This window comes from Charadrius vociferus, unplaced genomic scaffold (assembly GCF_000708025.1).
Source record: "Charadrius vociferus isolate BGI_N301 unplaced genomic scaffold, ASM70802v2 scaffold561, whole genome shotgun sequence".
NCBI lineage: Eukaryota > Metazoa > Chordata > Aves > Charadriiformes > Charadriidae > Charadrius > Charadrius vociferus.
The window spans coordinates 1,964-14,324 of NW_009646848.1; the positions used below are offsets into that span (position 1 = coordinate 1,964).

Below are 12,361 nucleotides of genomic sequence, written 5' to 3' on the forward strand. Positions count from 1 at the left end.
TGTGTACTTCTGTCCACAGTCCTGCCATCTGTGAGTGCCACCACAGAGGTCAAGCACAGTTTGCCTTTTAGAGGTTAGATGGAATTCACTGGATATATAAAACACCCCACTAGAGATAATATAATTCTATTTGACATACCCATAGGGGAATTAGAGAGACAAGGATTATACAAAGTATTATTGGCAGTTTAGTGTCAAATTTGGAAGAGTAAAATTAGGAACAGACTAGGTGACTACCAGCAACTTTGGCCCTCATGATTTTAAAAGGGCACAAAACCCAGAGAGATTAGTGGAATGCAGTATTTCTCTAAAAGCTATCAAAGGTCATTGCAAACATGGGCTTTATGCTAGAACTTAGATTTTAAGAAATTTAACGGCAAATCTAAAACTAGAAGTTACTTTGTGATTCTTTCCTAGTAAAAGCACAGAACTGCTCATAAGAAAAGACATGCAGATCTGGATGTTTTTGTAAATACAATAATTTCAGTGATTTCTTACGTGTAAAATGTCTGTATTCTTTTTGATAGCATGCATTGCCAAAGATGATAGATTTTTCATGGAGAAAACCAATTGCTTCTTGACACAGACCAGTATTGGTATAGTTTGAATTTTAACATTATTCATGAAGTTTGAATGTATTTTGTTTTAGAATACGTGAGGAAATGTAACACCATGCTAATTCATTCCCTTTAGCAGATTTTTGGGGGGGGGGAGGAGGCAATACTCTAAAGTAGGAGGAATAAATTAAATAATATGATTAATAAATTATGTAATTTTGTAGTTAGGACCTGTTTTTTCCACATTTCAACAGTTCTAAAACCAATCTTTTCTATATAAGCCAGTGTAAGTCAAACACAGCCTGCAGTTAAAATATTAAGATATCACTGATCATAATCCTGCCCCACACGGGTTTGGCTTACTCTTTATCAATGGTTACATGCTCTGTAGAGTCCTTGCTGCTTTCAGTAGATTTTGGTTTTATTCTGTAGTTGAGATCTCTTCACACATAATTACTCTTCCTCTTGCTTTTCTTTTTTTCTTTTTTTTCCTAGATTGAATGCTCAAGTATATCTGACTACTCAGAAAAAATTATCAAGGCCAACCACTTGGACAATAGTAAGGCATATATAAAAATAATTTCTTCAGGAGAAAGACAAGATAACTGTTTTGCTTTTTCTGATTAATTTATGTTGTGTGCTTAATATGTAAATGGTAGTTTTGCGTAATTTACTTATGTAAATACAAAACCAAACATCTCATTCTAGGCAGTACGACAATTCTTCACAGAAGTTACCTCTACATTTACTTCTAGGCTCACAGACAACAGAAGCAAATAGGACTCATCAGCGGCCAGTTTGATTTAGCAAAACAGAAAGAAGGCCCCATATTAGAGCTGAACTTTTCACATTAATTCTACCATCTGAATTCCACCTTATCTCTCAAATGGAATCAACATACACACATGCACTTACATTCAAATTGAAATTAGGTACAAAGTATTCCATATTAATACAGATTTTTCACTAAGAGTTTCTTCTGGCTTTCAACTTTAGAAAAAACAGTTTTAAAAAAAATCATATTGAAATACACACACTCACACAAATGAAAATGTCCAATTCTCAGAATAACAGTATCATAGGAAACTTTTTTTCTTGAAAGGAAAACTGTTGAAATTTCCAGGGACGTGGAAACACTTCAGTTTAAAAAAAATGCTAAAAATACCCCCAACCTACTGAAAACTCTTAACAAAAAATTTCCAACAAGCTCTGTTTCCTGTCTTCAGTCCTCCTCCAAATCACTGCACACAAGATATCTTCATAACAACCTGATTTTTTTATCAGGCTTTTTTTAACTGAGGCTGTGAGACAGTTCTTGTTTAAAAGTTCTCTTTGTGAAGAGCTTGCCTCTTCTGCCGAGCAGCGCAGGTCATAGCTGGCTGGACCGTATCATTTACCCCCCCTTTTAGCTGTGTCTGTGCCGCTGCTATGCTAACACATGAGATTTCTCTTCTGGTTTAGGTCTGCTCTAATTTTTCTTGCTGTCACTGGCAGCTTCTGACTAACACAGAGCTGTTTGGGAGGAGAATTTATTGGACAGCGTGCGTATTCAAGTGGTATAGCATGAAAGAAATAGCTGTGACATGGGATATAAGAGGCCAGCCAGTGTATGCAACTTCTGGTTCAGAAAAAGAAGGAAGCAAAGGACCAGAAAATACTCTGCTCCACAGTAGGGATAAAGCATTAAAACAATGAGGTGCTAATCTCAGTGTGGTTATCCTGCACCTTTGGTGCAGAGCCCATATATTCCCAGAATGGCCTTTCATCAAATAGCTACACAAACAGCATACCATAAATCAATTCACATTTAGATTTCCAGCAACAGGAATTGTGTGTGAAGGGACCATTGTCAGAATAAATAAGAAGGATCCAGTGTGCTCCAGAGGTTGCGGAAGGTATTTATCTCTGCTTCTTGCTCCTGTTTCTGCAAGGAGTGAGTCCTTGGAAAAACTGTGGAGGAAGAAGCAGAGACCCTTCCCCTTTGGCAGGAGACTTGCCTGGACTGCAGTTTCGTCTCCAATATAAAACTACACAACTGAACTAACATTTACAAGTGCACACTTTACACTGACCCACATTCACTTTTATTTTAATGCACCCAGGTACCGAGCCAAAGGCTCTTGTTGCTTATGGAAATTTTTCTTTTTGTCCTGCTAATTGTTTAGAGAAATACAGAGTCAGCAAAAGGCCTGAGCCAAGAGGAAAGCCACTGTTTTCAGAACAGATACAATACAGCTGGGGACAGCACAATCTGTTCCCGCATAGTGCCTTATGAAGATGTTTTATCGAAGTGAAGGGAGGTGGGAGGAACTTGTGCTGCTGCTGCTGCTCCTTACACTGTGGCTGTTCTAGGTACAAACAGAGGGCTTCGGAGTCTGCAGGTGTTTCGCTCTGGCAGCTGTCAGCAGTGCTAAAATTCACTCCAAAAGAAGTGGCAGTGAAAGTTCTCAGGAGAAAAGAGAACTTGTGGCTAGACCTTATAGACATGAAGAGTCTTCAGTATAACGACAGATGAACTAATGAGCTACTAACTGTGAAAGGAAGTTTAAAAAAGGGAAGGAGAAGAGAACTCTGCTCTTTTCCAATCAGGTTGCTCTTACCAGCTGATACTTTGTGTTACGAGTCTGAGTCAGAGTGTTCCCAACTTCTTAGGGGCCCAGTCTGGATTAGAAGTTTGCTGTGCAAATGAAGTGGCCACATCTGGTTAAAGTGATACTAGTAGTCGATGTATTTTGAAAAGACGAAACCTCATTTTTCCTGGGCTGAGTTCTAAAAATCACTCAACCCACACTTCGACTCTTAAACAGAGTTCTAGCTAAGTGCAAGTACCTTCAGCTTCCTCAAACTGAATGTTGACCACTTTCATCAATAAAAATTGTCATCATTAACAATTGCCATTTATTAAGAATAATACAGTAATCTTATCAATCAGTAACGGAAAGTAAAATATTCCTTACTCACTTTATTCCTGGTTTTCAAGTGCGTCTGTTGCTTTGTCAAGGAAGAATCCAGAAGCACAAGACTTTACCCATTGCAACAGACCATATAAATAGCAGACAAACACAAGCTGAAAATATTTGTCTAAAGAATTTGGAATTCATTTGCAAATAGGAAATATATATTTTTAAAATGCAAGAATGATCAGTGAATTGTGTAGTGATCCTAGAACAAAATTATTTGTTACAACTGAACTAAATATGGACCAGCATGTAATTTTCCTTTAAGCAAAATATCTGTTCTAGTATCAACCAGTTCTATTAATTGCTTGTTGATTTGCTTTTGCAGTGCATACCCAGTCTCCTGTAAGTAGTTTACAGTACTGCCAGTAATTTAATGCCTTGTGTTGTAATAGTGCCTCTGAGGGTATGGTATTCTGCTACATCAGACTTCTAGCAACCTTTTTAATTTCCTTGAAACCAATTTGGTGACAAAATACCTGAGAGCAATGTTTTCCAGCATTCACTTTAGATAACTGTGGAAAGTTATGCAAGTCTAAACCAGACAGAAGATTCAGAGTGAGAATGCCAGTATGTTATAAAGGATTCAATCATGAAGCAGAAAGGAATGAAAAATTATTTTTCATGAAAGAACAGTGTTTGTACAAACTTTCTTATTTGTGTACTGTCAGACCAGATGTGACTTTCTTAGTTGAGGTACGTCCACCGTGTTCATGGAAGTAATAAGCCTTAGTTTCCTCATTGTGAATTGAGCATAATGTTTGAAAAGCAGATGAGAATTAGGTCCTAGTTCCATAAATCTCTAGTATGTCAGTGATGAGATCATTTACATGTAACCATACAGGGATGTTTAGAGGAATCTAGGTGGATTCTTTGCATTACTTGGTCAATGATCTAGCAATCTTCCAAATGGCATGTAAAATGAGATCATGCAGGTAACCAGGTAAGGCCTGTTTTTCTGTTGTTTTTTAAATATGGGTTTTATTTGGTTTGGGGTTTGGTTTTGGTTGTTGTTGTTTGGTTTTTTTTCTTTTATACTGATACTAAAACTTCTGTTTATTATATTTACTGCAAGTAGTTTTAAAATAGCATAAAATCCATTGAGTTGCGTGGAGTCACACCTTATCTGCAGTCATTCAAGAAGAGAACCATATTGAAAAGGTCAGCCTGACATTCACCAGTAAGGAACTTAGTGAGGTGTTTTATTATGTGAAACATATTTCTTTGGATTCTTTTTTTCAGTAATCACAATATTTAAAGGTAAAGTCGAAGAAGTTGAATTACCTGTGGACAAAGTAGACATCATCATCAGCGAGTGGATGGGTTACTGTCTGTTCTATGAGTCAATGTTAAACACAGTCATCTTCGCACGAGACAAGTGGCTGGTAGGTGCTCTGCATGTCATACTCCTTGCTGGAGCAATCGTCATTTATTGTCTGACTTCAAGCCTTCCCTCTCCTGCTGTCACCATAACAAGACAGTTACATCTCCAAGTGCCATTTCTTAGGATTTAACGAAAAGACTAACAAAGGGAATGTCAGTGAAAGAGCTTTGCTTTTGATTAACCGCTGGTGAAATTCGTATAGACACTATCTAATGACATTGCCACAGGCTGCGACAGTTGCTGAGATTAAAGCTCATGTGACAATCTGAAGGAAAACAATAAAGGCATGCAAGTCTGCTTGTCTGGTTTTTGTATGTGCAGTTCAAAATGTGATGTCTTTGTCAGGTGAATAGATTACGAGATCCATTTCCCCACAATTCATCAACAGAAACCTGGAGGGCTAATGTTTCCAGACCGAGCTGCTTTGTACGTGGTAGCAATTGAAGACAGACAGTACAAGGACTTCAAAATTCACTGTGAGTAAACACCTAACACTTTTCTATGGTTATTTCCCTAAAATATTTGATTTATAGTGGCCTACTGTAATCTCTTCACTAGCAAAGTTTTGCAGAAGCTAAGAAATCACGCTGACCAGGTCAGGATTCTATTATAAATGTGAACACTGGGAAAACTCTAGTCTGGTGATAAATTCAGGAAACTTGCAGTAATTTAAAGTGCACAAAGGAAAGATGCATGAATAATTTGATGTAGACCTTGCTTAGAGTTATATTGAAACCTTTACCTCTGTTTTAAAATGTGGATTTTAGGAGATTTGGTTTCGTTGGTGTTTTGGTATCATCCCACATAACTGCCATTAAAATGGATAATATTCTCTTGCCATCCACTTGGTGCTTTTTGTTTTTAAAATAACAAAACCAGAAACATTAATAAGATGCAAATGAATTGTAAATTTTAAGTAGTAAAGCTAGAAAAAACATCTCACTAATATGCTTGTCAAGAAGAAAAAAAAATATAGTGATTCTTTACCTTTTTTGACACCTTATGTGACAAATTTTAGATGAAAAATAAGGATCAGAAATTTCCATTTTACTTTGATGTGAAAAAAATTCTAAACTTTTTTGGTTTACTTCATGGATGCATAAAATTGACTTTTCCTTTACATTTAAAGTGTGGGGGTTTTTGGAGTTTAATTGAATAATTAGTGCTGTTAGTGACATCTACAGGTCACCTAGTCCAGCCTCCTGTTCAAAGCAGGCCAGATTTCACAGTTAAAGCATGTCACTCAGGGCCATGCGCTGCAGAATCAAGAGATGGAGATTCCATAGCTTCTCTGAGCTTGTTCAAATGGTGAAGCAGTCTCAGGAGTAAACATGTTTCTGAATATCCAGTCGGAATTTTCCTTGCTGAAACTTGCCTTCATCGTCCCTTGCCACCTGAAGGGAATCTGACTTCTTTGTTTCTGTAGCAGCAGATAGCAACTAGATCTCACCATTAGTCTTTGCTAAGCCAAGTTAGGCAAAACCATTTTTCTTGGACACTCCTTATATCTTAGCATGTGGTTCTCCTTCATCACCACAGTGTCATACTCCATTCACATTCAACTTGTTGTCCCCCAGGTCACCCAAGTTTGCATTTATTTGTTCATAATAGTTTTGATGAAACTAGTAAATTCTACATTATTTCACTCTTCTTTTTCTTTTTTTCTTTTTTTTTTGTTTTGCTTTTATTTATTTTTCAGAGCTGGTTAATTTCAATTAAAGGCATTTTCCGTCAGGGGAAAAAAAAATCACAAAATTCCTAAGCAGTTTTATTAACTAAAGATATATGCAAAAGCATGGGTAAAATTAGTGGGTTCAGTCAACCTTTAAATGAAAATGCCTAACTCCTCATTCCTTGCCTCTCAGCTCCTCTCAGAAAAGAAAGTTTGGTGTTTCTGTAATCAAATCAGTGCCAATACACAGCACTGCCAATGGGTCAAAACTGCCATTTCGGGTCAAAAGCAAGCCCAGTGCAATGGGGCAGTGACAAGATGTATGCGTAGGTGCCAGGGAGAATGATAGCTACTCGTCAAGCACAGCCTAGATTTTTCTCCTCAGTTATGTGATGACCTCGATAGCTAAATTCCTTACAAATTTTACAGATTCAAAAGGATGTATGAGGCATGCATTCTGTAAAGGAATCAAAGCCCTTTTGGCCTAAAAAAAAAATCCCTTATGCCTTCTTTCACCTTGCTTTTGAGCCCCTTCCTTTCTAGGCCATGAGCCTTTTTCTTTTCTCACAGACAATACACCTGTTTTCAACTGGTTTATTTTTCACCATTTAAAAAAATGTTTCGAGTTCCTTTTCTCTTCTAAAATGTTGGTTTCCTTTAAGACACTTTCTTTTCTGATTTCACCTTTGATTTCCCTTCCCCCCTCACTTTTTATACCTCCATGTCTTCTTCAGTTATTTGCATCTCACTACCTCTCTGCACCACCATCGTGTCTCTCTTTTCAGTTTATAAATCCTTGATGGTGTCTCCTTATGTTTCAGTTTTCCATCTTACTTTTTTCTCTTAAGATGGATAGAGTCTTGCCTTCATGTGAGATGCAGGGCTGAGCATTTCAAAGGGCACTCAAGAACCATCGTATTGATTAAGAAATAATGCAATGTGAAGTCTCTAAAAAAAATCTGACTTCTGATTTCTCGAACTTTATTAATGCCACAAAGTACTACTAGAGGCAGTTACTCTGATTTCCTGTAAAATGGAAAACATACAGTTTTATATTTTAACTCCTGTGACAGGTCTCTGTCTAATACAGACTGTGACGTTTCAAAGGCATCCTATATAGGCTGAAGTACATCAAGTGATGGAGGTGCCAACAAAACAGATTTGTTAACAAATTGTTCCTAGGGTTTCCTAGTTAATGTTTTCTGAGTAAGCACATAATAAGATGTGGCTTCTATAAGTATAATCTGAAGTTGCCCCATGCTCATGCCTGAAACGAAAGTTTTCATCACCAGCTCCCCTGAAATATTGAGAAACTGACAGCCTAATAAAGGGATAACATACCAAAAAGCTGTTCATGTCCAGATTTGTTCCAATTTAGAGATATGCAGATTTTTTTTTCATACTACATTTTCAATCATAGTCCTCTGGGAACATCAGTAGCTCAAATGCTATGCTCTGAAAAAAACAAGACATTTCGAATGTGCTCACTATTGCTGTTTATTGGTTTACCTTGCTTGTGTTCAGACATTCTTTTTAAAAGTTCACAGTATTCAGTTTAGACTTTCAGATGGAGCACTGAATGGACCTTGACCCATATGATTCATAAGCCTAAGATTTCACTTTTTTTGGAGGGTCTTTTTTTTTATTTTGTGAAGCAATTTTAAAAGCAAAGCCAGTGTACTCTTCTCTAGGGCACTATTTGTTCAAGACAAAAAAAAAAAAAAGACAAAAAAAAACCTCAGCAAGATAAGAAACATTTATTGGAACAATCAGAAGAATAGTTCAAATATAGGAGATCACTATTGCTTTTAAATCTTTTAGAAAGTGGACATTTTGCTTTTTTGTCATAATACACATGCAGATTAAAATGTGGATGCCCCAAATATTGAAACACACCTGTAATCTACTCCTGTCAGTAATTCACTTGCTGAAACTAAGACTACTTAAATAATTAAAAGAGCATGCAAACTGCTGGTTGAAAAAGGTAATATTAACCAGAATGGATAGGTGTTGTGGTTTGAGCCGTACTGGAAGGATAGAATAATCTTGACAGCGATTCTCAAGTCTCAGCCTGACATATTACGTGATTTTGGGCAACACTCTCACATGTTTAAAGCCATGAAAATGATCAACAAATCTCATATAATGCACTTTTGAGGACACCAAAAAACAGGGGGCCCTTATTCAAAGGTGTACATTGAGGGGTTATTTTGCCACAACGGCATTATCTGTAAAACATCAATGATGACACAGACAACTGGGGCAGGGAGCAAAGAGAAAAAGAGGAGAGCTGAAAGTTAGGGGATGGTAGAGATTCTTTCAAATGAAAGATGCTTTGAGAAACAAAAAATATTTTTATTATTACTGCTAATCTTTGACACATCCATTTGCATTGACAGGGTGGGAGAATGTGTACGGCTTTGACATGACCTGTATTAGGGATGTTGCCATGAAGGAGCCTTTGGTGGACATAGTAGATCCAAAGCAAGTGGTGACCAATGCCTGTTTAATAAAGGTTTGGTAATTCCAAATATACCTAATTATGAATGTTTACACCTAACTGTAGGATTCTTTGGAGACCTGCTGCTTATGTTTTACTACTATCTTTGTATGCTTCTAATTATCTGCAGAAGCCATCATCATAGAATGCTATCACACTAAGAAGGAAATTGTGCAGTTTTAAATTAGTCAGTACTAGTATGTTGCACATGCCCCATACTGTCACTTGAGCTAAGCATGACCATTGGTATCTTGATCACTTGCGGAATACCCAAAAGCAAGATGCTCCTTGTGACTCTGTACTCATCTAGCTCCTGCTAACTGTAACTTAAGACTCTTACAAATTATACATGTGCAAATACTGGATAAATAAGACATGGTGTATTTGGATACAAATTTTAATTGCCCTACCTTCTTGTAAATAGAGGTTGAAAATTGCTGATGGAATGCTGCTGAGGAGAAGAGGTAAATTAATTCTGTTTGCAATACAAAAGGCTGAAACATCAGTTTCTGAATTAGTTAGCTCTGATGAAATAACTCTAATTTACTCCAGAGCATGAGATCAGAATTGGAACCTAGTTTATTTGTATGACTTCCTAATTCTTAGCCTTACCCAGAATGTTACTGTGCTCTCCCAGCCCCAACATCTGCAGCCAGAGGTTAGCTTGTACCCTGTTCTACATATGAGACAGAATGGTCACTACTCCCTGTTCACAAGACCAGGTTAAGAATCCATAGCCTCCAGGAACACATGAAAGCTCTAAAATCCTTCCACGTGAAGGAATCCTCCTCATGTGGGACCACTCTCATGAATAAGACTGTCCGCATCGGTAACAGTGGTAGGATCAAGTCCATGAATCCAACAGTGTGCTCATTTATCCCGAAGACTCAGTTCTAATATTTCCCTTTCACTTTTTGCCAGTAACAAACACAGCATTAAGTATTCCCATATGCAAAAAGGAAATACATACCTTTAGTCTGCAGAACTGTTACTGAAAGCGGCAAAAAGGAACAGAAGTAGAAATTCTGTGTGAATACGTATGCATGCACAGTCCATCTGCACTGAGGGGAACATAAGATGCCTGTGTCTGAAAACAGCCTGAGCCAGGGCAAATTAAAATTGCAATGCACACAAAATAAACAGCTATTTAGACTGCATAAAATATGCCTGGAAAGTGAGAGATCAGGTGGAAAAATGGGTTGGCATCTCTGGAATAAAAAGCTATAAAAGCTGCGTGCCTTTAAATGCGTTGCAAATCTAATGGGTTTTTTTTAGAAGGTCTTTGAAAGTAATTCGGTTTAAGAAGACAGACAAAATTTTTCAAACTGTTCCTATTCAGGTTTTATATTTAATAGTACATGGCCTGACATCTTTTGTCCATACACTGAATGGTGCTTTACCATGTAATGGCACCTTGGGCGCAAAGATGGTAATAACTACACAAGCAGAAACCACTCTCAGTTCCAGAATCTCTCCCTAATCTCACGAATTGATTGCTAAAAAAAGAGAAAATTGTCAATGAAAGGCTTTTGTTCAAGCTGGCAATATGGAAGTAGGAAAAACTGAGGCTGCATTTCTTTTATTAATTCAATTTACTTTTGCATATGTTTTATTTATATAAATTGCATTTCTTTGATCCTGAAAATATTTGTGAATTCAGAGAAATAACATTAGCCTAAGAAAACGTTTGAGAATAAACAAAACAATAATGTTTAGTTATTCAGATGTTTTATCATAGCATTTCAAGACGGCACAGCTTATTCATACTAGATTCACAAAGGGATTTTTTACAGGTGTATTCAACTCAAAACCAGCTAACTTAAGGTGCCTACCAGATGAGTCTGGGTTCCCTATACATGAGTCAGTAGATGGACTAGTCACTAGCTGCTTTCCTGACAGACCAGTCAGAGCTCTGTTCTTCTACAGTTATTTCTCAGCAAAATAAGACGTCAGCACCTGCATGCTATGTAACCATGACAGTTATCTAGAGTGCTGGAGACTTGAGTAAAATTTCCTCATTTGTACTCTTCAGGAATTGGATGTAACCCAAGTCTTGAACCCTTCAAGGAACTCTAGCCACTAAGCCACATATGTACTGGGATGGTGCATGCAGGGAGTAGATCATCTTCTCTGTTGTGGAAGCAACAGGAATTTTCCTGGCAAGTAGGAGTCCTTTGTTTAAATTCCAAACCAAATCAGCCAGGAAGGATAGTGGGACCAAGGTATCTTCAAACACCAGAGTCAATAACTGATCTCAGGAAAAATGTACAAGTGTCCAGAGAGCCTACTGCTTTCAATAACATTCCTGAAAAAAATTGAAGTTTGCTTCAAACTCAGTAAAACACTTGTGTTTTCTTCTCTGGTCCCCTTGCACATTAGAGAAATACAGATGGGTTTGGCTTTACCCAAAACTTTTCCTCCATGTTAATTTTGATTTGTTGTCAGCACCACAGACTACAATAACAATAAATCAATTGTTTGCACAGCTGTAGAAAAATGTGCAGTGAGAGAGTAGCAAAAACTCACAAAACCAAACAACAATGAAAAACATACCACACGTAGTTTATAATGAAAATACTGTTGGACTTTCCTGAATATCCTCCCCTATCTAGCCACAGAGAAAGAACTAAAAAAAGAAATAAATCTACTTTTATGCTCCCATTTGTCTTACACTTCCCAGGAACAGTTTCAGGCTCATGCAGGTCACACACCACTTTAAGGTTACACAGTTTAGTGCTACTTAAAGCACAAACTGCCCTCCCTGCATACAAAAAAAAAAACAACAAACCCACCCTATGCAATGTTCTTGTTTATCAGAGAACATAGAATAATAGCAAAAAAACCATTGACCTATATGCTCAAATACCCATTTCTTTGAGAAATTTCCTCAGTTTTGGAAATATTGCAATTCACATGTATGAAGCCTTATTTCAAAGGACCTGCAGTGGTTTCTGCAAAAGGTACTGTTGCTTAGAGAGATTCTGCCACATGGGAGGCACTTCTCTGTGAGTTCCGATGAGTCACATGTTCTTCTCCCATAGTAATGTTGACCCATAAAGTTTAGGACAAGGCGTTCCTCATGAGACTTATCTCTTCCTCCACTGCAATTGCAGAGAACTCCCTAATCACACTCCTTTCTCCCAGCTTCTACTGAAGTAAAGCAAGAGGCACCTATGCCACTCGTTTTCCATCTTTCTTCAAACACTGCTCTTTTTTTCCCATTTTTCTTCTCTTTTCTCCACATGAAAATGTTCCTTCCCTTTCCTAAGTGATTTTTCCAGTCACTCTTTC

The 12,361-nt window shown here is 37.4% G+C and overlaps 1 protein-coding gene across 1 annotated transcript in view; it reads left to right on the forward strand.

The window, feature by feature from the left end:
• Positions 1–1,052: 1,052 nt before the first annotated feature.
• Positions 1,053–12,361, forward strand: part of PRMT8 (protein arginine methyltransferase 8) — a gene marked incomplete at its 5' end in the record, with an annotated part of 20,642 nt that continues 9,333 nt past the window's right edge. The window contains 4 exons of the mRNA XM_009894129.1: positions 1,053–1,116; positions 4,757–4,899; positions 5,287–5,374; positions 8,970–9,085. Of these exons, the coding sequence (XP_009892431.1) occupies positions 1,053–1,116; positions 4,757–4,899; positions 5,287–5,374; positions 8,970–9,085 (411 nt within the window). The remainder of the gene's footprint in view (positions 1,117–4,756; positions 4,900–5,286; positions 5,375–8,969; positions 9,086–12,361) is intronic.